This window comes from Colletotrichum fructicola (assembly GCF_000319635.2).
Source record: "Colletotrichum fructicola Nara gc5 chromosome Unknown KSG_Nara_v1_contig02, whole genome shotgun sequence".
Taxonomy (NCBI): domain Eukaryota; kingdom Fungi; phylum Ascomycota; class Sordariomycetes; order Glomerellales; family Glomerellaceae; genus Colletotrichum; species Colletotrichum fructicola.
The window spans coordinates 6326663-6350785 of NW_027094052.1; the positions used below are offsets into that span (position 1 = coordinate 6326663).

Sequence of the window (24123 nt, forward strand, 5' to 3'; positions counted from 1 at the left end):
TCAGGCGCGATAAGCAATTAAGGAGGTCTACGAGTGACCGGAAATGCCAAGTACCAGCTCAATCGGTCTTCTCATTACAGACACATGCTCTCTATATCACCTAAAGAAAGGCCACGCCTCCGTCAACGACCGTACAATCTCTGATACGTAAGCTGGTCTGAGTCTCTCCCTGCCAGACATCTGTCCAGGCTGGCAACGTCTTCAGGAGCCTGTGACCCGCTGAGATGCTCTGCCATGGTGCGTATCTGGAAGTGCTGAAAACAAACTCGAGGACGATGAGACGCACTACTGCGTTAACCACTCTGCTTGAATGAAGCATTTTCAGTGAGCCCCTTTGATTTGTAAGGCTAGTGCCAATAGTCGACCACATATCAGTGCGGATCATCCTGGCGCAATATGCGATGGCTATAACGACTTGGCCGTACCTACTGCAGCGGCTTGTGCAAGACCTCAGACGGCCCATTTGCTGATGGAATACGCCAGTGCAAATGAACATCTTATACGTATCAACTTTGTATCTACTTTTCCGAGCAAGACAATTTACCTCTTGGGATGGAATAAGATCCAATCAACTTCATACCTCAGCTCTGCTGAACGTGACCTGACCTGCATATTGGTGACCGAAGACTGCCCGGGGCATTCATTTCTAGTCATGTTCTAATGATGTATTATGAAAACCGAGCAGGAGGAAGTAATAGCACAGATGTTGTTCCATATGTCCTTGCTGATCTCGAGGATTGGGCTCTTTGTAATCAATCCGACGTTTGCCACCGTCTCATTCGCAATTATTCATATTTCCCCTTGTGGATTAGGAGCCTTTTTCATCACCAGTGGTCAGATGTAGCACATCCATTCTCTGTCAAAACATTGTCCTCTTTGCGTGAGCGGTCGGTTCCGTAGGCCAATCGCCAATCAGCAGGCCGGCGGGATACCGTATGCCGAGTACCGAGTGCCGGATACCCACTGCTGGAACAGGACGAGGAGCGGTGTGGACCATGATTATCTTGCAGAAGGAACGCCGCAGAGGATATATTACTGGGCTGTGAAGAGAACAAAAGAATACTATCCATGCTTTTACTTTGTCTGTTGCAGCCGCGATACTTGCGACATTAGGTATTCTTATCGTGGGAATCAGCCAAAATGCCTTTATCAAACTTTCACGTACCACCGTCCACCTCGACCGTCAATGTCCGATTCATTGACTCGACATCCCAAGTTGGCTGTAGCATCGAAGGTATGGTGTCGCATACTATCAAAGGTCACACCTGGCTTCAATGTCCCGCCTATGTCTTTCTGGTGGAACACCCGTCTTCGGGTCGCAAACTTCTTTTCGATCTCGGAGTACGAAAAGACTTCGAAAACCTAGCCCCGCCCATTCAGAAATGGTTCAAAGAGAGCGGCACGACCTGCAGCGTCGACAAAGACGTTAGAGATATCCTCGAAGAAGGTGGAATTCAACCGGACGAAATCGAAGGCATTATCTGGAGCCACTGGCACTGGGACCACATCGGAGACCCAAGCAGATTCCCGAAAAGCACTACCTTGATAGTAGGACCGAGTTTCAAGAAGATCCTAACACCGGGCTACCCTACCAACCCGGGCGCACCTCTCTTGGACTCCGACTTTGCCGGGCGCGAACTTCGTGAACTAAGCTTCGCCGAATCCTCCATCAGAGTCGGCTCATTCCCCGCCATTGACTATTTTGGCGACGGAAGCTTCTACATCCTAGACGCGCCAGGCCACACCGTTGGTCATGTCAACGCTCTTGCGCGGGTGACGACCAATCCAGACAGCTTCATTCTCATGGGTGCGGACACGTGCCACCACAGTGCCGAAATGAGGCCGTCCAAATATCACCCGCTGCCCGACGAGATATCGCCACATCCGTTTCTCCGGGGGAGTCAGATACCTTGTCCTGGCGCACTTTTCAAACCTATTCTTCAGGATGAAGATACGACTAAGCCTTTCTACGGCGTTCATCGACCTGGTATGCTCTTCGGCGACCCAGATGCCGCTGAAGAGACTGTCGGCCGGATCATTGAAGCTGATGGAAGCGGCAACACTCTCGTTGTGATCGCGCATGACAGTCACTTGAAGGACGTTATCAAGATATTCCCGGAGTATGCGAATGACTTCTTCCAACAAGACTGGGTTCAGCAGAGTAGATGGTTGTTCTTGAGTGATTTCAAGGATGCGGTTGATGTGGGTCAGAACGAAGAGCCGTAAACTCCATGCGGACATAGAGGTTTTGCAGTTCTTCTTCACACAACTTGACATAGAGTAGAATAGAAAGAGACCCAGATGGAGATAGATTCGGATAGAATGATATTCAAATAACCATTGGACACCTCAACGATCCATTTGATGCGATGCTACAGACTGCCACGGCTAGTCGCACTTTCAATCAATACAAACATGCAGAGTGAATGAAAGAAACTACCAGAATGGATCTGAAATGAATAATCGCTGAGATCAAAATCCTTGTTAGAGTCTATTGTCAGACTTTCTGTCCCAGATACCTTGGCCTAGATTGCCGGTGGTCGCTTTTAACTCTTGCAGGTGATTGTCGTGGATTCCTCGAGGTGTGGTCTGATATTTCTTGCACAGGTGTGCTGCAGCCGCGGTAGCCAGCGCATGCTGACCTCCATTTGCCATGAACTTGGCGTTGGAACCTCCAATGTGGGTAGTGCTGATGTGTTTCCCTGCCATCATCAAGTTCGAAATATTGGTCGAGAAAAGACATCTGAATGGAATGTCATACGGCTTTTTGTCCCGCTCATCCCACTCCCAAGCTCTCAACCGGAAATCGTACTTTTCTTCGCCAGGGTAATGCAAGCAAAATGCGCCTGCATTCTGAACCACCGCATCTGGGAAAGCCTTGTGATCGCGAATATCAGTCTCCGCCAGAACATAATCGCCCTTGTACCGCTTGAATTCTCCTTGAGCTGCAACAAAAGCCACCCAATCAAAGTCAAGGTTTGCGTAATTCTCTGGTTCCATCGTTTTCACATTGTGAAAGGTTCCGTAAATGGCGCAGAGAAGGTGATCTCGGATGTGTTCACCGTTGGTATACGGATCAAGCCATTGACCATACTCCCAGAAGTGCGTAAGAGGTCCCTTCATCCGCATATCGGCGGTCGGATCCGGTACGAAATTCGGAGGAACGACGAAAGGGCCGGGTCCGTTCTCAAGACCGGGTTCCCGCAGTTGCCCGCGGAGATCTGAGTAGTCTTTCGCAACCTCGATGGCCCAGGGCACAACAGGGAACGACACAGCCGCGTTAGCCATCTTGGTTCGAAAAAAGAGTGTGTGGCCATGATGCATGTCGTCGGCCTCGGCAGGCGCAAGACTTTCGCCGTACATTGACTTGGATTCTTGACCAAAGAGTGTCTCCGCACCAGTGAATATGCCGAGAACAGCCTTTCCGGAGCAGTCAATGAAGGTCGGAGCCGACAGGCTGATTTCCCTTCCAGTTCGAGCGTGACGAGCGTCCAATGATGTTATTGTGGAGCCAACGAGATGCGCATCGTAGACGGTGTACTCCATGAATAATGTCGCGTTGGGCTCCGCGTCGAGAAGCTGCTTTGCCAGTAAGTCCCCGTCGGTATGGCGCTGCGAAAGTTCCTGAATCAAAGTGCTAGTCATTCCACGTGGGGAGAGACCAATCTCAACACTGGCATTGCCGCCAAGTTTAGGGCGATCTTGCACAAGAGCAACGCGATTTCCCAGTCGTGCGGCTGCTAACGCCGCTGTGCAGCCAGGTATCCCTCCACCGACTACCACAACGTCATATGAGCCGGCGTCGACAGGATTCTCAGGTAGTTCACGTAATCTTCTCCGCCAGGCACGCGCCTCGTCGTTATTCTCACTTGGCGGGGGTGTATCCTCAAGGCTGAAAAAGATAGCGTCGCAACGGCTGCAGAATCCAGTCAGGTCGTGGAGCATAACACTTGTATCGCCGTGTGGGAGATCCATAATACCTGCGTACTGCCAGGACCAGTCCTCATTGTTCGTGCCGAAAACGGTATCCAGGGTGCTTTCGTTGATGGTCAGGGTAAACTGTCCTGGATGATGGTCAGGAACCCAATCCTTGGCTCGAACCCAGACATGATAGTGCCCCTTTTCTGTAGATAGGACGGTTGTTGCATCTGCGACTGGCTTGCCATTACCGTGGGCAAGGAGGTATGGCGAGCCCATCTCTGAGTCGAATTGCGAGTCCAGAATCCAGCCACCATAGTTCTGGAACTCTTCCGCTTCCAGAAGTATTCCTGACTGTGGGAGCGACGCCATGATACAAAATTGCTTATGATAGTGTATGTAATGTATTGCCGCGAATAGGAGGTAAGTAGTATAACCATTTCTTATCTTCCTCCTGCTGGATGTATTTTATATGGCAACGCAACCATCACCGGCCCCGTTTCATGCACAAACAACCCGAGGATCGTTGAGCAGGATTATTAAACATCATTGTAGTCCGAGGTTGTCATTTCATTGTTTATTTGTGGACACCTCTTCTGGAGTTGACATTCTCGGCCCATGGACCAATCGGCTGGTTTTGATGCACGGCAAGCTTCGTAACTCGCAGTCGCTGTAGAATGTGGAGCTTGTGCGGCTTCCCGGTACTTGGAAAGTTGGTCTGAGTTAGATGTTTTATGGTTAAGCGCAACCACGGTCTAGGAGAGATGTTTGGGTAATGTCCTCTTCCGAGTAGAAGCTATATCCGGGTCGAGGCCCGGAAGGTCGCAACAGAAACTTGTAAGGTCATAGACTCCACGAATGTATCTCAATCATGGAAACAAAAAAACGGAGGCGGGATTGATGTCAATCCGTCGGGCAAATCGACCAAACGGAGACGCGGCGCCTTTGTAGCTTCGGCTCCCACGCCGGCTCCCGCACTAGTATTGGTGGGGACGATTGAAATAGCAGTCTGATTCCTGCGCACTCGGCACTTGGACATCCCTACATTTCATCATTTTCGGTTCGAACTCTAACATGGATTCTAGAACGGCGCGAGAGCGTGCCAACGTGGTGTGCGTTGAATGTCATTCCAGAAAGGTGTGTCGTCCCCAACGTATACTTCAACATCTGCGAGGAGCCGTTGCCTGACTACCGTATGGCCAGGTCAAATGCGATCTTCAAGGCAGTCCAGATAATAAATGCCGAAACTGTCGCCGCTCTGGTGTCCAATGCATGCAAGATTGCCCCATTCTCCCAAAGTTGCTCCAAGGAGAAATGCTGACCGCGTGGCTGTTGCAGTCGACGCGATGGCGTTAGAAAAAGACGGAAGGTCATCGCACGGCACGGTCAGGTACTACTACCGACATCGCCGACTGTGCCGATTGTGCCGCTGGCTCCTTCCGGCCTCGGCAGTGTCAGTACAGAGAATGAGAATGGGACGCAGATGATCACCCCAACGCCGTCCTCCGACTCCAGCAATCGGACCTACCAGTCGGAAGGTTTCATTTCCCACAGCTCCGTCCTGTCATACGACTCCATCACCCAGCCAATGGCCATTCACGAGGGCCTTCCGCCACGAATTGTCCAGGCCAGAGATATTATTTTGGGCGCGACACAGGCGAATATTCCCCTACCCCCATCGCTGAGAAAAGCTCTGATGGATAGCTTCATTGAAAATGTTCTTCCTTACTGTCCCGTTGTTGATTCGAAGGACCTCACGGACGAGAACTCGTCGACCCTGCTTCAGTTAGCGGTGTGTCTCGTCGGGAGCCTTATGCGTCATGATCCCAGCAGCCTGCAACTGAGTTACTCCCTTTACGAAAAGATTCAAACTCTACTTTACATCGATTTCGAAGATGATAATATGGCCCTGCTGAAGACGTTCTGCCTTCTGTCATGCTGGGCTCCAGCCTCTCCGTATCGGGTCACGCTTCATGGGCCGTGGCACTGGACGGGGATGGCAGTGCGATTAGCGATACAAATGGGCGTGCATACGCAGTCAAGTTACGCAGAAAACGAAAATGCCGGATGTTTTCGGCGGATCTTCTGGTACTTGAACGTGCGTGCCTCCTTCCCTTCTACTCTTACTCACCGAGTCTGGCCTCTGTTTTATGTCACCTATCCTGTTTTGGAACGAAGACGCCAATGTCATCTTCAACCTTTCTTTCTACAATCCAAGTTCAAACAAAGCACTCTTTTTTGTCTAACTGAGACTTTTTACTGATCTCTCACAGAATACCGAAACACTTATGGTTGCCTGTTTGGGTCGCCCGCGTTCTCTGAAGCTGGAGGATTGTGATGTGCAGCCCCTTGCGTCGTCAGACTTCGCCGCTGAAGGGGTATCTGTCATGGTTTCTCTTCATTTCACAAGACTGATGAATGTCGCTCGCAGTGTTGCAGAATGGAACACCAAAAAGGGGGTTCCCCCGGAGCATGAGGTTGAAGGAATAATCGCGTCGATTTGTAATTGGTATCGAGGTCTGCCAGAAGAGTTGCGGCTTCACGACCAAAACGGAACCCGAAGACCATTTCACCGTTTCACTTCGGAGTTACATATCCACTATTTCACGACGATCATACTTATTCAGATGCTCAGCAAAGACCGCCATTCCCCGTGGCGGACGTCCCCAGCCTCAATTGTGGCAGCGTCTTGCGTTGCTCATCTGTACGAAGAGATTGACTGCAGAGAAGAAGCCGTCCACTTGCTCAGTGTCAATGGCTTCTTGGCTTTAGTTGCTGCCATTGTGTTGATTTTTCAGCGCCCGAAGTCGCCACAGAAGGACGTCATTCGCAACAATGGCGTCAACAGCATTTGTTCCGTCCTCCGCCTCATGTGCGCCAAGTATGGCGGGGCAAGATCAGTGCTCAGAAGGATACAGGGGCTTCAACTGAGTGCTGAGGGTAGAGAGCCTTCCGCCCATTACGACCAGAATGGTGGCCCTGCATCATGCGCCCCATGGGTAGCAAGGGCTGTCAACAGACATGTTGATGGGCTGTTTCCTTTCCCACATAGCTTTTGCGAGAACATGGACATTTTAGGTCTAGCGGAAATACGATCGGACCAGCTATCAGTTCATGCAGTAGGAGCCGTGGATTCCATGCCTTTTGAGCAAGTGTCAGACTCCGGGTTTTCATTGATGGACATCCTCGAAATGGATTTCGATGTTTTTGAAACCATGACTGGCTGCATGTAGAAGCACTTCCATAAGATTCAGATAGTATAAAGATTCAAGATAACTCAAATCTACCTGGGGGCAATGGGATTGATCCCCTGGCTAGACGGACTTTTGGAATCAAGAAGGCCGGGTGAGGCACTGGGAGGTGGATAGCTCGTATCATTCTTTGGAATGATCACTCGCAGTTGCCTCATTGACTTAGAAGATGAAGTTGGTTGAATATAGCATCGACTTCGTCATTTTCACAACATGAACATGGCTACTTGGTCGGCAGCGTTTGCAATGACGGACTTTGGTGCAGCGAATCCCGTCCCTTGACAATTCGCCTCGGCTATGTGATGGTTGCCGAGTGCCGATACCACGTGCACCATTCCTCTGCCGAAAGTCACATCTACAACATACAGTCGAAGTACACGTGGTTCATTATTCTTTCCTAGCACTACGTCAGCTACAGTACACATTGTGTGAATATATCGGCGAATTCAGAAGTCCGAACCAGCTTAGTTAGCCGAATGGCGGATTCCACCTACCGGTTGGTGTTCTGATTGATGTCTTGTGTACCAATCGTAGAGCCAAATCTTTTTGGAATCGCCAGTTTCATTACAGCTCCCCATAGATATAAAGAGGACGCGATGCCACATAATACATGACTCACAGAGCCCATCAGCCTACTCATGAACAAACTGAAAATCTCTTTTGTGCCATCTTAACATTTATAAACATGTCTAATCTCATTGTGGTCATTGGCGCAACTGGTGGTCAGGGTGGAGGAGTTGTCAACGCCTTTCTTAACGAAGCAGGGTGGAAGGTGAGAGGTACCACAAGAAACACCTCAAGCGAAAAGGCAAAGGCACTCTCCGCGAAAGGCGTCGAAGTCGTTTCTGCAAATCTCAATGACGAAGAAAGTCTCGAGAAGGCTTTTCAAAGCGCCACGGCAATTTTTGCATTCACCGATTACTACGAGACGTTCTTCGAATTGGGAGATGAGAAGTCTCTGGAGCTGGAGTTCGCCCAGGGCCAGAAGATTGCACGTGCGGCAGCCAAGAACCAGTCTCTTCAGAGGCTCGTGTTCAGTGCCGGTCCTCACACAAGCATGATTACCAACGGAGAGGCAATCTGTCCTCATCTTGAAGGGAAGGGACGCATTGTCACGTATGTCACGCAGGAAATGCCCGACCTTGCCGCCAAGACAACATTTGCCGTTTTCACCGTCTTCGCCAACAACGCATTGCTCTACGACATCTTCAAGCCCATCTACGTCGTTAGTAGAACTATCCACTTCAAATCATCAAGACATGGACTAACTGAATTCAAGCCAAGCGCCAAGAAGTATGTCACCTTGTACCCGACGCCGCCCAGTACGCCATACCCATGTGTTGGGGATCCTGCAATCAACGGGGGCATCTTCGTTCGAAGACTGGTGAAGAGCCCACCACCTCCGGGTTCCTTTGTTCGATGCAACGTGGAAACTCTGACCATGGTTTCATACCTCGCCGCCTGGGGGCGAGCTACCGGCCTCGCCCCGGAGGAGGGAGCGACTGCCGCATTGCAGATTTCCCCTGAAAGCTACGTTGAGCTTTGGGGTTCCATGGCGCAAGAGCAGCTATCTCAATGGAAGTTCTTCCAATGGCTCCACGATCATTATCCCCCAAAGTGGGAAGGAATTACGATCGTGGAAGGAATGGATCTATTGACTGATGAGGACAAGAAGGAACTTCTGAGTGTCGAGGAGTCGCTGAAGCGGTACGACTGGAGCGCGTTCGAGAAGAAGCCAACCGCCAAAGCGGTCACTGGCCGGTTCTCTACCTAGGCGAAAGCTCAGAAAGCCCAAGCCTGTAGGAGCGCCATATGAAGCAATAACAGGCCAGTTGAGTTCGTGTCATTACTTCGCAAATCACTCTCTATCAGCATTCTTACGAGCATGAAGACGTATCAATAAAAGTCCCTAAATCATACATAAACATATTCGATGCTGCCGAATCATGATAAGGCGATGTCTCTTTGTTTCATGTTGAGCCAAGGGCGGTCAAGTCATCCCTGACTACGGCATACACCATCTCGTCCATCAAGACACCGTTTTTGAACACCGCCTTCCTAAGCCTGCCCTCAAGCTGAAACCCGCTCTTCTGCAGCAAGGCCTGGCTCGCCTTGTTCTCAGAAAACACGCCAGCCCATAGCCTCTCAACCTCGGCCTTTTCCTCACCCATCCCGTCGAACATCCACTTTACGAACGCAGGAACCAACTCGCTCATGATTTTTTGCCCCCAAAATTCCTCACCCAGCCAGTATCCCAACTCATAACCCCGCAAATACACGTCTTTGCCGGGAATGATACCGATGCTACCCATGGCTCGGCCCGATGTGGGGCAGATGATGACCCAGCTGCGGTACGGAGGTGTCTGGTTCATTGAGATCCAACTCTCGGCGTCGGCGAGGGTGTATGGGTGCGGAAACTGGTTGCGTAGATGAACGACGACGGCCTTGGAGTTTGCTGCTTTGGCCACGGATGGTGCATCTGAAGGGTGATACGGTCGGAGGATGCTTTTTGAGAGGGTGAGAATGGGCGTGGGCAGATCAGACGGGGACGCCATGTTGCATGCCAAGCCGATGTGACCGAAATCTTCGCCCTGAGGTGAGTTGTCGTAAGTTCAAAAGTAGTTGCCTTTGCACAACAATGATGGAGGTTTTGACCTTTTCTCTTTAAAAGACGCGAGAGAACAGTCATTCGGCGGAGGGTTTCTTGTGGTTTAATATGTGTCATCAAATGACTCTTCATACAAAAGTTCCGCTGTAGGCGATAACATAGTCAGCACGCAACGTTGCTTATCAGCCCCTGTATAAGAATAGCACCTTATGGGCCATAAGATTCCTAAGTTAGTTAGGAATCACCCGTCATCGTTCCCCTCAATCGGCGCCGGCCTCCCATCGAGGCCCGGAGGGGTCTTGACAGCTAGGCCCCGAGACACGGCGGTGTCAGTAGTCAGCAAGACCGATGCCACACAAGCTTCCTTGGTACTGCTCCAGCCACATGCAGCAGCCACAGCGTGTGGTGCGTGTATGATTTGCCCACGTGGGCAGCTGCCCATCAACCGGAGGATGCAACAACAAACACGGCTTCGACATTGTCTTCCCTCAATTTTCTCAGCTAATAGGCAGCCATCTTGACTTTGCATTATCAGGGTACCATATTGTTGCGAACAAACATACAAGGCCGCAGACACATCATGGCTCACCTGCAACCCCACGTCGAACGTCCTCAGTACCCGGCCGGGGTTCCCAGCAAGTTCGCTCCCGACGGGGCGGTCCAGGCCTTCCCAGGAAACACCATCATCTGCCATCTTTCCCCCGTCCGATCCTCTCTACGCCTCAATGCAGGCGCTCTGCGACAAGCTCGCAGCCAGCAAGTTCGCCTCTTTGATCACCCTCCTACCACCGACGAGCTTCCACATGACAGTCTTCGAAGGCGTGTGTGATCAAGTTCGGAAACCTGGATACTGGCCATCTAATCTATCTCTCGATGCCCCTCTTGAGGAGTGCAACTCCAAGTTTGAGAAAGCTCTGGTTGCATTTGATCTCGGGGATGAGCATGCGCCCCCGTACAAGATGACGGTGAGGGGTTTTGACCCACTGGAAATCGGCATCGGCGTCCGGCTTGACGGGCGCACGCCGGCCGAGACGGAGCGACTCAGATGCCTGCGGAACAGGCTTGCAGACAAGCTAAACATCCGGCACCCGATACATGACGGATATGGCTTTCACCTCAGCGTTGCATACTTGCTCCGACATCTGACAGATGAGCAGAACCGAGAGCTCGAGGCTCTCCTACTCAGCCATTTTGAGGAGATGCCCAAGAGCTTTGAGTTGAGTGCGCCGGAATTTTGCACATTTAAAAACATGTTTGCATTCAAGCGCGTCTTCTTCCTCGGGGGAGGGTCGAATTGAGGTGCGCAAACATTGTCGTGGTTCACCTGGTCTAGACGAGCCGTGGGAAAAGCCGGAGGTTAAGTGCTGGCGATCGCATCGTGAATGAACGAGGCGGGGCATTCAGATCATCTTCAATTATTCGTTCGCTGATGCAAAAGGGTATAATACAGTCTAGAAACATCGTCATCATCTCATGAGCAAGCGTCTGCGCTATACAATCCATGCCGACTCCGTGTAGTCCTTTGACAAGATCTGGTTGGTGTTCTTGGTGTACTTCAACCAGCAATACGGGTCGTCGTTGCCCTGATCATCCTTGTAGAGATAAACAATGCCGGCGCAGCGACCGAGCTCAGTTTGCTTATTAACGTTGAAGACAGCACAGAGTCGGATGCACTCCTCGATGTTTGTGGTCGGCACCTTGCCAATGTCGTTGTAGATGTAGTCGCTGCCGCAATCCTTCTCGAAGGTGAGATTCGTTCCTGGGACTTCCCATGTCGGCTTGCTTGAGCTAGTGCCGCATTCACCCTTCTTGACAGCCGTGTCAGTAGGGGCGGGTTTACTGAGGTCGAGGACGGCATTGGCTGTTCCGGAGGGTGTCGATGTGCTGGATGATCCGGCGGCTGCAGATGCCGTGGCTCTGCGACAACGTTAGTTCCTGTAATAATGGACGGAAAACAGACGACACGTACTTTGCCAGCTCTGAATTCTTCTGGGCTACAACAGCTCCAAGGGCACCGGCGACCGCGATCAGAGCGCAGAGGAGGAAGAGGGACACAAGCATCAAGAAGAAGGTAGGTTTGCGCAGGCCGCATATCCTCCCATCACGCGGGTCGCCCTTCTCCCCTGCAGGTGGCACGCCGACGGGAGTGTGGTTATTCGTGTAGGTTGTTTGCGTGTACTGCGTCTGAGGCGACGTCGCATGGTGGTCATAGTACGGCGCGGGCTGGTGCTGCGACTGGGGATAATACGGCTGGGGCGCATTGTTGAAATCCATGCCCTGATTCACTTCCAGTCCATCGGGAATGGCACCGGACTCGGGGCCCGGAGAGCCGTTCGGGTTCTTGAGCATCTTCTCGGCTTCGGGCGACACGGAGTGGCTGCTGTAACCGCTTGTTCTGCCTGAGTAAAAGTGGTCGTGCGGATGCAGAGATGCCATCTCAAACACAAGAAAAGAGCGGCCGTCTGAGATTTGGAGGTGGGAAGGGAGATGCTTAAATTGAAGGGTGATTTACCCGGGTACTCCGGGGCGGGTTGACAGTGACAAGGAAGAGCAGGCAGAAATGTTTGAGGTCCTTGTAGACCGGAGAGGGATTGACAAAGAGAAAGGACAGAAGAGACGGCGGGAGAGCAGGAGAAAGTGACTTGAAGGATTGACAAGACGTGCCATCGCGCGGATCAGGGGGTCGCGAGGGGGCTGTAAGCAATAGATGTGCTAGCTAAGCTACACAAGTCTAAGACACAATCTGGACGCCAGCCCGTTCCATCCACCGTCTGGGCCGGTAGGGCTGGCGGCAAACGGGTGGGAGGCTGGCTGGGACCTACCTAGTCTCACGACGTAATAACGATAACATCTTGGAATAGCATCGGGTGCTGGCAGCAGAAAGTGCAATATTCGGAGGGAAGGCAAGCAATGAGGGCAAAGCAAGGCACTGCCCCTGGAAGAGACTCAGCCGCCGAAGTGACCTCGTGGTCCAATGGACGAGCTGCGTGGGATGAGATCGGCGCCAAAGATGGGTTGCTTTTGGGCGCGCAGGATCCGGACCCTTGGCCGAGTCTAGCGCTTTTTGGGGCAAAGTAAGCTTCACGAGTAACCATAATTGTGCTGCCTCAAACGCCCCCCAATTTCAGCAGTGGCCGACCGATTCTCCCGCCAGTTTGTTTTGGGCCAATGCCGCCCGTCTGCAGGATGAATCGTGTCAGTCTTCCACCGATACTCTCCACAAAAGTACCAAATAATGGTTAGATTCTTGCGCCGTTAAGTTTCTGATGATCCTTCCCCTTCTCTCTTGCTTTGAAATGGTTTCTAGCTGGTTTCTTGGTCCCCACAGTAAGGCCTTGGTCCGTGACAGCGTCCGAATGAGGCAAAACAGCCCTGTTCACTTCATGTGCGATGACAAGTCCGCAACATTTAGCGGCCGCCCGAGTGAGATATGGTCTTGTCCCATCACTCAGTGTTGAGGCTGAAAGAGCCTGGATGCTTCATCTACAAGACCCCATGAGTTCCTCAGGATGGAGCTCGCGATTTTGCCGTGCCACTGCGTCCCCAGTTCAACTGGGTGCCCGTCATCATCGATCTCCTACGTCATAGACCTCGCCGAAGTCCCTTTGAATGAACAAGGCCATTCATTCTCACTTGCTCAACTCCGAACAAAACAAACGGCCAGCCACCAAGGCATACTTCTGAAAGGACCTCAGGCTCGAGCATGTGGCGATGCGCGCTTTGAAACAAACCACCATGACAACAGGCTCCGGTCCTTAGCTAAGCCTTTGTGGCTGCCCTTAGCGGGTGGTCCCGGCCAGTCAGCATCGGATGTTGTCCGCAAGCCAACAATTGCAACCTAGGGGCGAGGTTGGCGCTTAGCCGCCGTAACACCCCAAGGTGTTTGTCTTTCTCTGTTTAAGTGTCCTGGAATCCTTCAAAGTACGGTCGCTAAGCGCAACGCGGGCATTCCCAGCTGTCAAAGCTTCGGCTCCGTCGTGTACCGGAAGGATCAGAGTTCCGGGCCGGGGCGGGGCCAGAGTCAGCATGCGTCGCGAGAAGCCATCATACTCCAACTGCAAGAAACGACAAATGTCGTTCTTGCCACTCAAATTGCTTTTAATTACATCTCATCTCGTCGCTTTGCTGTAAATACTGCTTATTGCCCTGGAAACGTCGCAAACCGATTCTTCCCCCAATATGTTAGGTTCTTACACTACCACCTGACGAAATTACACCTCACAACATGTCGTCTTTCAATCATCCGTATTCTTGGACAAAGTCAGCGAACGAACACCGACGCTGAATGATCAGAATTTGGAGTCAGATCTATGTGAGTAAGTGACAGGCGGTACTCGAACTTTAACGTGCGTGACGTCAGCGTCTCCTCGCATGGCTAGTGAGACAAGCCTCAAGCCCGAGCGTGAATGACATATGGAAGAGAGGGGCGGTCTGGGGACTTCCCTCAGTTTCCCGATGCAATAGCAGCGGAATTTCCGATTATAATCGAATACACAGCAAAAGAGACTCTTTCGAATTACTTTGTCTATCGAGTGACAGAGACTCCTTGAATGTCAACATGTGCCGCTGGTTCGCGTATTTGGGAGATGAGCCTCAGCTCCTTGAGGATCTAATCCTCAGACCCCGTCATGCCGTTGTGAAGCAAGGTGAGTTCAGCTTTCAGATTGAGGGCCGGAAAACATGTTAACAAGATCAGTCGATGAGCACTTCTTGCCATCCGGTCATACTTCATTTGACCCACAAAAGTCCATGGCCGTGTCCGCTGCCAGTGACACCGGCTCTCCAAATGCATTCAGCAACATGGATGGCTTTGGGGTGGGATGGTTCTCAACAGTCGAGCGAGAGTTCGCGACCGGAGAACACGGCCGTGGGAAAGAGTTACTCCGGCCTATCGTGTACACTAATATTCGCCCACCCATGAACGATCTTGTTCTCCAGAGCATTGCCCGCGGCACCAGCACGACAGCGATCATTGCCCACGTCCGAGCTGCACCCGGGCTCACGCCCGTGGTGCAGACCAACTGCCACCCGTTCACCTTCGGACGGCATCTCTTCGCGCACAACGGCATTGTAGGCGCTTTCGCCTCGATCCGAACACCGCTTCTGCAGTATCTCCCACTGAGGTATCAGACGGCGATTCTTGGCACCACGGATGCTGAGCACTTGGGAGCCCTGTACATGTTCATGCTCTGCGGAGAAGAGGGGGGCTGGACGTCACTGTATGGCGTTCATCAGTTGGCGGAAGCGATGAGGAAAACAATCGTTATGGTCGAGAATATGCAGAAAGAGTTTGCGGGCAACTCCAAAGTCGAAAACACCCTAAATCTGGTCATCAATTCTGGGTCTGAGATGGTTGCTCTGAGATACGCTAGTCCAGCCGGTGTAGAGGCTCCGAGTCTATACTACTCTATGAAGGCAGGTTCCACCATGAACAGAAAGTACACTGGGCATCCGGACGACACCAAGGGTGATGGTAGTCTTGACGAAGAGAGGGGTCTCTATGCGAAGGATGATCATGGCCGCCATGCCATCGTGGCCAGCGAGCCCAGCACCCTCAATCAAGATGAGTGGGACCTGGTTGAGCCGTCCCAAATGGTTTTAGTCGACGAGAACATCCGTCTGAAGGTGGTAAACATGTAAAATGGCGCATAATGACAGACTAGTACTAGCTCCCACATAGGGCGCACGTTGTGGCCAATTCCATGATTGTTTTCTTTCCTTTCGCATCCAGTAGCTCTGGATGTTGTTTCACTCCGTTTTCACTCCGTTACCTGAACTCGCGTGCGCCGAGAGGCTGGCTCACGGGCTGATTCCAAACGCTGGCGTGGGTTCTTCCACAACCGCATCTCATCCTCTGCAGGCCAATCCCATGAAGTCGCGCAATATTCATGTTGTGTAGGGCTGATGGCCAGGACTGTCGTGCCTTTGACATGCAGCACTTCCGCGGGGACTTCACATCACGCAAGTCGGAACACTGCTCCGGAAGCTTGTCTTGCGTCCCCAGCACCACCCAGCACCATACCAAGCCTATTCCCAGCCCAAAGTCCGGCAGCGTCCACGAATCATACGTCCGCAGCCAGCATGTTTAGCGAATATTTATGGAGACAGAAACCCGCTCAATAGGTCGGCTCGACGCGAAATGGAATCCAATAGCGCAAAAAGCTTTCCATCAAGACATCCAGACCTAAGAAAGTGCTCAGTCGCGCCCCAAGCTAACTGCAAACGTGGTAGTCTTCCCGGCCGCGATACCAGGATTGGCAACGCGTGTCAGAGTCTGCGCGTTCACTATCCCTTATCAATCAATCTAATCAGATGATGCCATCTCCTCTGATTGGTGCTCGCTTCACGATGCTCCCACCATCCACCCTTCTGAAGTCGGGAACCCGGCATCGGAGGCATCGCCAAGCATGTTGAGGACCCGCAAACGGGCCCCTACCCGACCCGAAGGATCGTCTTCCCTTCCCGTGTCCTCGGGTCGCGCCAAGCACTAGACGATTTCGGTGCTTCTCGACCGCGATGTTCGGATGGCGTCCCCTCATCATTCGTGGTGTTGAAGGAATGCGCGTGGGTCGACGGTCCTTTACGTAAAGCGCTAGGCTCAAGATGCATGGTTGGCGTCCCGAGGTGGGTTGAGAGACGGTGGCGCAAAAGTTCTTCGTCTGCCTGGCACTCACTTATTATATCTGACTTGCCTGCTCCTTGTGAGACACATGGTCTGTTGTTCTCTGTCCGTCGTCCCTCCGCGCAACAATGGCAGTGTTTTCGAAACTTCAAGAGGCCCTCGGCCGCAAGCGTGCCAATACCGAAGACGAGATTGTCGCGGCTCCCGAACCAGTGGACGATGCCGCTGTTAGGGAAGCCGCTGATATCCCTGACGAAAAGATCGTCGAAGATCTTCCCAGCGAGAATGTGCAGCATGGTGTCAAGCTGGCGCAAGCTTTGTCTCTGACCTGGGGCAAAGAGTCGCTGGTTGCCATCTTCATCTTGTAGGAATCTTGGCACACCCTTTTTCTCATCTGAGCGATGATCTAACACAAATCTAGCATGTGGTTGCTCTACCTTACCAACGGATTCCAGAGCTCGGTCCTGTACAGCTTGACGCCGTATGCAGCCAGCGATTTCGAGTCGCACTCCCTGCTCCCCGTCATCGATATCGTTTCAAGCGCAATGACGGCCTCGGTGTATATCCCTTTGGCCAAGATCTTGGATCTTTGGGGCAGAGCTGAAGGCTTCCTCCTCATGGTCATCTTCGCTACTCTCGGAATGATTCTGCTGGCTGGCAGTCAGAATCTGGCTACCTACTGCGCAGCTACCGTAAGAGCCGTCCAAAGTTGCCCCACGATGATGCTAACCTGAACTCAGGTGTTCTGGCAACTTGGGTGGTCCGGCCTTACCTACAGCATCGATGTCATCACGGCCGACTCCACAAACCTGAAGAACCGAGGTCTGGCCTTCGCCTTCACTTCGTCTCCCTACATCATCACCGCTTTCGCTGGACCGAAGTCCGCTGAAGGCTTCCTTGATAACGTCAACTGGCGCTGGGGCTTTGGATGCTTCTCCATCGTTTTGCCTGTCGTTGCCGCTCCTCTGTATGGCATTCTCAAGTGGAACATCCACAAGGCCAAGAAGAGAGGTGTCTTGGTCCGTGAACCGAGTGGTCGGTCGTTCTTGCAGAACATCTGGTGGGCGCTTGTGGAATTTGATGGTATGTATCAAGGATTGCGCGCCAGCGCTACACTGGACTAACTTACTACTCTATAGTCCTCGGAGTCGTTCTGTTTGCCTGTGGCCTCGTCACTTTCCTTCTCCCGTTCTCTCTTGCCAGCACTGCTCCTGATGGCTGGTCCTCCGGTTACATCATTGCGATGATCGTCACCGGCTTCGTCGTTCTTGGACTCTTCCTTCTCAACGAGCTTTTTTTCGCCCCGGTACCCTTTTTGAAGTTCAAATTCTTTGCCGATCGAACCGTCATGGGTGCCTGTGTCCTCGACATCACTTACCAGGTCGCATACTACTGCTGGAATAGCTACTTCACATCCTTTCTCCAGGTCGTGAACGACGTCTCCGTTTCAGAGGCAGGGTACATCAGCAATACCTTCGACGTTGTCTCTGGCGTTTTGCTCTTTATCGTTGGATTCTCCATCTCCAAGACCGGCCGTTTCAGGTGGCTCCTTTTCGTGGCGGTCCCGCTCTACACCTTCGGCCAGGGCCTGATGATCTACTTCCGCCGGCCTGGCCAAAGCGTTGGATATCTTGTTATGTGCCAGATCTTCACCTCCATTGGCGGAAGTGTCTTCATCCTTTGCATGCAGGTCGCTATTCTCGCTGCCGTTGACCACCAGCATGTCGCCGCAGCCCTTGCTCTGCTGAGTGTGTGCGGCAACATCGGTGGTTCCGTGGGTAATACTGTGTCGGCCGCAATCTGGACAAACACTTTTGATAGTGCCTTGGAACGGTACCTTCCTGCGTCTGCTTTGGACAGTGTGGCTGACATTTACGGGGACCTCGACACGCAATTGAGCTATCCCGTCGGCAGCGATGAGCGCATCGCGATTCAAAACGCGTATGGGTATGCACAGACAAGAATGCTGGCTGCCGGCACGTCAGTTATGATCTTTGGATTTGTGGCCATGTTCATGATCAAGAACTATAACCTCAAGAAGATGACTCAAACAAAGGGACTGGTCTTCTAGGCCTGCTAGCAATCAATAGGAAGAACACCTCAGTATTAATCAATCTTTTATTTGCAAGACCATTCCAAGAAGGTGATTTCCCGTTCTTATCATCACGCATCACCATAGAACCATGCCTCGTCTATATACGAGTCCTATTGTATGCTCCTTGCTCCTTGCGTGGGATATACGTTCCATACCGTATGCCATGTAACAAGGACCAAAGAAATAAGGCAGGCCCTTTCAGCACCTCATCCAAACGCCGACGTTTGCCCCATGCCGTTTCTCCAACGTTTATCGCTATTGCGCCGTATGACAATGTGACAGAACCAACTATCGCAACCGGAGCAGATGGTTTCACTAAGACGCCCACAAACGCTTTCGTTCGCGTCAAGCCAAACCGTTCCATGAGTGGCTATGCGAGTCTGGTACAATTCCGACTGCTTTTCATTCTTCAATGTGGTCAGGAGCTTTCTCCGCAAGCTTCCTGCGCTTGATGCTCTCCCTTCCGACTTGGTTTTGGATATCGCGGGTGGCATTCAGTTGCTTGTTGTTGATTTTGAGCTGCGAGGCAAGTCAGTCAAGGAATCGCAGATGTATGGGAACGCGAGTTACCTTTCGCTCGGCGGCGGGGCCAGCAGCAAGTCTATGTGTCCAATCTCCTCGAAGCGCAGAGTGCAGCATGACCTTGTGGTTCTATTCATGAGATTCGTGTGTCAGTCGGTCTCCAGTATTTGACGTTCAAGAATCAGGCCATGTTATGCCATTTTGCTCACCTGCATATTGAAGCACATCTTCTCCCAGCGATCCGCAAAGCTGTCGAATCGCTCCCATTTAGGGCAGCTGTCCCCAGTCCAGCGGAGCCTCAGCTCCCATCCCTCCTGACAGTCCATGGCAGAGTTCTGTTCCATGCGTTAGATTTGGCTACCAGCATCAAGTAGTAGTTAGCACTTACCAAAAGCTTCTAACAGACGAGCTCGACCTCGACATCCGAGAGGTCACAGCGAGCAGCGGCTCGTAGGAGATCAGCCGGTGTGCTGTCGGGATTGACGTAGATGGAGTCTGTGTGAGAGATCCCAGGGATCTTTCTAGTCTTTTCCTGTCCATGCTTACGCTTCAAGTACGGGCCCGGCTTGTTTACGGTTTCGCCTGTGGTGCTACGAACAACGTCGAGGCCGTCTTGCTTCGAGTCCAATTGGGCCTTCTTTCGCAATGCGTCGGTCTTCTCTTGGAAGCAACTGGTATCCACGATTGCTTCGTACATCTGCTTAACGTACGCTTGCCGTTTCTTTCTCGTGGTTGGCCAAGTCGGGTCATCCTCGCGAGGCGTCGACTCCTGACGGAAGTGATGCTCGTAAGCTTTTCCCAGCGCCACCGCCTGGTCGATATCGTCAATGATACCGCGGTACGCGAACGTGAGTGCGGTTTGAAGTTCATTCTTGAGAAGCACATCTTGGTGGTCGGTGATCTGCTTAGCCTTGCCAGAGCGCTTTAATGGCTTGACAAGCCCGGGCTGCTGCGGACCCTCTGGGGATGCCGCCTTCAATGTGTTGTTGTATTCGGTGATGACTTTCACGTAGTGATCCACGATATCGGTGGACATATTGCTAAGCCAGAAGGCAACATCTCTTCCAATTCGGCGGATGTCGGGGTTGGGTTCATTATGGAGAAGTGTGTCGTAGAAGTCCACGGATGGAAAGGCTCGCGAGCCGTCATTGGATCGGTAGGGGAATACCTTATCTGGGAGCTTGTTAGAGGGACATAAGTGGTGTTTCTTGGCCATGATGATGACATACCGACAATTACGCCGAAGACGACCTTCTTCACTTCCAAAGAAGTCTGCTCATCCATGACTTCATCCAGGAAGACGAGCAATAGGTCCTCTGCATTCTCGCTTGATCCGTCGTTGTGCAATTTTTGGGGGACGTAGTTGTTGCGGCCAACGTCATCGGTCGGCAACGGAGCCGCGCACGTAGGAATCGAAGCTGGAATTAGAGCACTACCAGTCGGCTGAGGCGACGAATCATGTAGGCTCGGGTCGAAGAGCTCAAGATTGTTGTTTCTCGTGCACACTGACGCGACTTGCGCGTCTGCGCCAGCGCGTTGATCGAGAAGCAGCGGCAGATCATTAGTAATCCACGCGTTTCCATCTCTATTGATGCGTCAGTAATCGCGTGAAAGGCTGTGCGGGAGCTTCATTATCTCACTCGGTAGATAGAAGACCCAAAAGAAAGGGGTCGGTGTTTGGGTTGGCATTTTGATCTTGGGAAATCCACGGCCAGTCAAACTGTGCTTCATGATCCATATCCCCGAGAGGATGGGACTCCCACGTCGACTGGAGCGACATCTTGTGATCTCAATTCTGCCGATTAGTAGAGAGGTGTGCTTTCGGGAGTTTTGTCAAAGTTGTCGGGATGTCTGAGATGCGGATGAGAATAGGGGTTGGATACGCAGAAGGAAGTAGAGTAGGTTGAGGTGGATGGGAATTTGATGTGAAGGCGAAGAAAAATGGGCAGCCGACGAGATTTTGAAAAGTGAAGAAGGTAGAAGGTGCGCTCAGGAAGTGTGGATGTAGTTCCTCAGTCGTTGCTGGGGAGGGTGTGGCGATGTTTATTTAGGAGTCGGGGTTGAGCCTTAGGCACTGTGTGAGAACAGTTGTGGACGTCGCGCCCTGCTCCCATGACGGGTAAACGAATATATTCGGATGGTTCATATGTGCACGCAGCTCATCAAGACTGCTTACCTTACTTAAGTAATATTCTCAACCCGAATGATGGTAGCAAGTCACGATGCAAAAGTCAGCTCCCGGCGCTTCATCGCAGCACGCTGAAGATCATTGTCGACATACTTCCCACCATGAGCAGCGTCGCATCACCCTGAGGCCACTTCTACAGTCTCCCGGAACACTATCTCCAAGTGGTTACTTGGTCTACCGCGGATGTATCCACAGAAGGCACAGGAGACGGCCCATCAGGAGGTCGATTGGCTGTCAAGGGGCCCCCTTTTCGTTGCCCGAAGCGGACTCTTGAAGGAGCGTCTACCACCGACGACGGGCACGTAGTCTACGCGGTAGATATGATCATATCGCAAGAAACGGAACACACAAGGTGTTGATATATGTGTGGGAGACAAGAACAACGACCTGATCAAGAGCCACGATCGAATCGTTTACAAGTTCACAGGCCCAATGCACAAGACTGACCGACGTCTGTGACTCGTCACCGGAGCTTTAGAGGCAAAGTAAGGGACGATCCATTGGCATTAGATATTCTTAGCGGCGGTACTTAAATAATCTTCCCCGAATAATCAAAATGTCGAGCAAGTTACAAACCAGGCGCGCGCCTTTTCCAATCTAGTGGGGACCAATCAGCGGCTGTCGGGCATGGGCGTGTCTGCCCTGTCGATCTTTTAGCATGACATCTTGCTGAGTCGTCAATACCAAAGACTTCAAATCAAACGCCGTCTTTCCTTTTCCATGTCTCTCTTGCTTGTCTAAGAGGCCTGCTCTTCGCGGCGAAGCGTCTCGCGGCCAACGCGATTCTGTACATCGCGCTTCGCATTGATGGCCTTGTTGCCGAGTTTAAGCTGTTGCAGAAGCACCGTCAGAATATTTACCACCAACAAAGCAATGATGCCTTACCTTTCTTTCGCCAGCTGGGGCGGCCGTCAATCGATCTCCCCAGTTCTGGCGAAACAAAGAGTGAACAATCACCTTGTGATGCTGAGAGCAAAGACAGATTAGCAACTACAAATTAGACAATAGGACTGTGCGGAAAGGCTTACCCGAAGGTTATCGCAGACGGCATCCCAGCGAGATGCGAATGATGGGTATTGCTCCCATTTCGGAGTACCGCTGCTAGCCCAGTTTGGCTTCATAGTGTTTCCAGCCTGGACACTCGTGGCCGAACGCTATCAAAGAGTGACCAGCAAGATTTCAACGCGATTCAAAATCAAGCGCAACTTACCATTAGCTCCTAGCTAATAATCTCGACCTCAATGTCCCTCAATTCGTGGTGTACGGCAGCTTGAAGAAGCTTCGAGGGGCTGCTTCTCGGATCGGCGTAAGTCGTCTCGAGCTTCGTCATTGGAGAGGGCTTTTTCGGAATCTCGGTCTGTCTCTTCCTTTTACGGGACGGTTGTGCTGCCAATGTGTTCATTTCATCTTCGACAACTTTCTTTGTGACCTCATAAGCTTCCCAAGCCCGTGCTTTCTGTAAAGCAATGTCCTTCTCGTGGAAGTTGGATGTGTCTAAGATGGCTTCGACTGCCTGCTGAATGTACGCAAACATTTTGTCTCGAGTGTCTGGCCAGGTGTGATCATCGGCGGCATCAGGTGCATCTTTACGAGCATGGCGGTAGTAGGCCTTCTCGACGTTCGTGGAGTGATCTATGCTACTGATAAGCTTGCGGTAAGTGAACGAGCAAGGTTTGTCAAGTTCGGTAGCAATCAATTGTTTGTGGTCGACAGGAACCTCTCTGACAATTGAAATTGCCCTGGCCCTCTTCGGAGGAGGCGCAAGAAACTCTTCAGGCTCGTTGTTGTTCACGCCTGCGTGATTTGTCATGGCCGAGCCACTTCGAGAGCGTGCATGCTTCTGAGGAGGCTTGGACTGCCCAAAAGATTCGGTGAGCACACCTGAAGCCACAATAGCGTCTCCGGAGCTGACGAGATCCTGGATGACGTTGTCCACTGTAGCTGCGGACGACTGATCAAAGTAGGTCACGCAACGGAATGCGAGAGGCCACTCAAAATCCTGGTTCAGCGAGTTATATAGCAAGTAGAAGTAGAACTCGATCGGTGGAAAGCTCCGATCGCCGTTATGGAGTCGATAGGGAAACACCTTGTCTGGCGATTCGTTAGCCTGTCATCCCAACGAGCACTACGAAAGCAGGCGTACCGCAAAGAACGTCGAGAATGCGCTTCTTATCGCTTAGCGGAGCGGTGGGAGACTTCAAAAGCTCCAAGTCGTGGGTGAAAGCGTTGTTCACGCTATCTTGGAACATTCCGCTGGCAGGCAATGCTTCAGCAGCATGGCCACCGTAGTAGTTTGGCTCCGAGGAGAAACAAGGGACGTCCAAGCAGGAATCATGGGTTCTTGACGGGAAGTGTATGTCGTTATGGGCTTGTTCACGATGTGCGCAGTCGGCATGTTCACCTAGATCCGCGCTACCAGGGACGAGATTATCCTATTCCTCGTCGATGGAATCGCTGCCTCTCGGGATATCAGCCCTAGAGTAAAGGTTAGATGACTTTTCATTCTGAACGTGGTGTTTTCACTCACGAAGGAGACCTTCCGATGCTATATCTAGCGCTCGCGGTTTGCGTCTCTGACGCGTTGTTTTGCGTACTCAAGAACGAACTCGTGTAAGAGCCCGGGGTCATCGCGGAAATATTCTCGAAAAGGTCGAACATGACGCGCTAGAAGGGCGTATGGCAATCGATATGACCAAAGTGGGATTCCTAACGTGCAGGACTTCCGGCGTGGCGAGGTAGAGGGGTTTAAGAATGGAGAAGTCTAGGAGGACTGCAATAGGAGACGCCGACGACGAGGGATGAAGACTTAACACAATCAAAGCTTACACTCGGAAAGGGGGTAAACTATCTTCACCAGAGGCTTTGCGTCGAGGAGACTGTGATCTGTCAGGTGTCAGGAGGAAGAATTCAAGAAACTGC

At 51.9% G+C, this 24123-nt stretch overlaps 12 protein-coding genes across 12 annotated transcripts; 6 read left to right on the plus strand and 6 right to left on the minus strand.

The window, feature by feature from the left end:
- Positions 1-1140: 1140 nt before the first annotated feature.
- mpaDE-2 (Cytochrome P450 monooxygenase mpaDE) lies at positions 1141-2226 on the plus strand (the record flags this gene model as incomplete). Its single annotated transcript, XM_032022027.1, has 1 exon — positions 1141-2226. One exon carries the CDS (start codon positions 1141-1143, stop codon positions 2224-2226), a length of 1086 nt encoding a protein of 361 aa, XP_031880967.1.
- A 258-nt stretch (positions 2227-2484) lies between these two features.
- sthA (Soluble pyridine nucleotide transhydrogenase) lies at positions 2485-4290 on the minus strand (the record flags this gene model as incomplete). Its single annotated transcript, XM_032022028.1, has 1 exon — positions 2485-4290. The coding sequence occupies one exon, from the start codon at positions 4288-4290 to the stop codon at positions 2485-2487; it is 1806 nt and encodes a 601-aa protein (XP_031880968.1).
- Positions 4291-5401: 1111 nt separating this feature from the next.
- On the plus strand, positions 5402-7151 carry amdR-2 (Acetamidase regulatory protein; the record flags this gene model as incomplete). Its single annotated transcript, XM_066151309.1, has 2 exons — positions 5402-6016; positions 6192-7151. 2 exons carry the CDS (start codon positions 5402-5404, stop codon positions 7149-7151), a joined length of 1575 nt encoding a protein of 524 aa, XP_066009446.1.
- A 703-nt stretch (positions 7152-7854) lies between these two features.
- NMRAL1-6 (NmrA-like family domain-containing protein 1) lies at positions 7855-8943 on the plus strand (the record flags this gene model as incomplete). Its single annotated transcript, XM_032022031.1, has 1 exon — positions 7855-8943. The coding sequence occupies one exon, from the start codon at positions 7855-7857 to the stop codon at positions 8941-8943; it is 1089 nt and encodes a 362-aa protein (XP_031881023.1).
- Positions 8944-9139: 196 nt separating this feature from the next.
- yoaA-1 (putative N-acetyltransferase YoaA) lies at positions 9140-9724 on the minus strand (the record flags this gene model as incomplete). The annotated part of the gene is made up of 1 exon (XM_032022032.1): positions 9140-9724. The coding sequence occupies one exon, from the start codon at positions 9722-9724 to the stop codon at positions 9140-9142; it is 585 nt and encodes a 194-aa protein (XP_031881092.1).
- Positions 9725-10502: 778 nt separating this feature from the next.
- CGGC5_v004581 (uncharacterized protein) lies at positions 10503-11075 on the plus strand (the record flags this gene model as incomplete). The annotated part of the gene is made up of 1 exon (XM_032022033.1): positions 10503-11075. The coding sequence occupies one exon, from the start codon at positions 10503-10505 to the stop codon at positions 11073-11075; it is 573 nt and encodes a 190-aa protein (XP_031881024.1).
- A 192-nt stretch (positions 11076-11267) lies between these two features.
- On the minus strand, positions 11268-12213 carry CGGC5_v004582 (uncharacterized protein; the record flags this gene model as incomplete). Its single annotated transcript, XM_032022034.1, has 2 exons — positions 11268-11694; positions 11747-12213. The coding sequence occupies 2 exons, from the start codon at positions 12211-12213 to the stop codon at positions 11268-11270; spliced, it is 894 nt and encodes a 297-aa protein (XP_031881025.1).
- Positions 12214-14335: 2122 nt separating this feature from the next.
- DUG3-1 (putative glutamine amidotransferase DUG3) lies at positions 14336-15417 on the plus strand (the record flags this gene model as incomplete). Its single annotated transcript, XM_032022035.1, has 2 exons — positions 14336-14423; positions 14474-15417. The coding sequence occupies 2 exons, from the start codon at positions 14336-14338 to the stop codon at positions 15415-15417; spliced, it is 1032 nt and encodes a 343-aa protein (XP_031881026.1).
- A 1110-nt stretch (positions 15418-16527) lies between these two features.
- Positions 16528-18470, plus strand: mirB (Siderophore iron transporter mirB; the record flags this gene model as incomplete). Its single annotated transcript, XM_032022036.1, has 4 exons — positions 16528-16763; positions 16821-17091; positions 17140-17482; positions 17539-18470. 4 exons carry the CDS (start codon positions 16528-16530, stop codon positions 18468-18470), a joined length of 1782 nt encoding a protein of 593 aa, XP_031881027.1.
- Positions 18471-18896: 426 nt separating this feature from the next.
- On the minus strand, positions 18897-20796 carry CGGC5_v004585 (uncharacterized protein; the record flags this gene model as incomplete). The annotated part of the gene is made up of 6 exons (XM_032022037.1): positions 18897-19013; positions 19065-19145; positions 19226-19351; positions 19423-20189; positions 20246-20601; positions 20657-20796. The coding sequence occupies 6 exons, from the start codon at positions 20794-20796 to the stop codon at positions 18897-18899; spliced, it is 1587 nt and encodes a 528-aa protein (XP_031880956.1).
- A 1145-nt stretch (positions 20797-21941) lies between these two features.
- CGGC5_v004586 (uncharacterized protein) lies at positions 21942-22325 on the minus strand (the record flags this gene model as incomplete). Its single annotated transcript, XM_032022038.1, has 3 exons — positions 21942-22034; positions 22090-22170; positions 22233-22325. 3 exons carry the CDS (start codon positions 22323-22325, stop codon positions 21942-21944), a joined length of 267 nt encoding a protein of 88 aa, XP_031881093.1.
- A 98-nt stretch (positions 22326-22423) lies between these two features.
- On the minus strand, positions 22424-23453 carry CGGC5_v004587 (uncharacterized protein; the record flags this gene model as incomplete). The annotated part of the gene is made up of 2 exons (XM_032022039.1): positions 22424-23295; positions 23348-23453. 2 exons carry the CDS (start codon positions 23451-23453, stop codon positions 22424-22426), a joined length of 978 nt encoding a protein of 325 aa, XP_031881090.1.
- Positions 23454-24123: the final 670 nt, after the last annotated feature.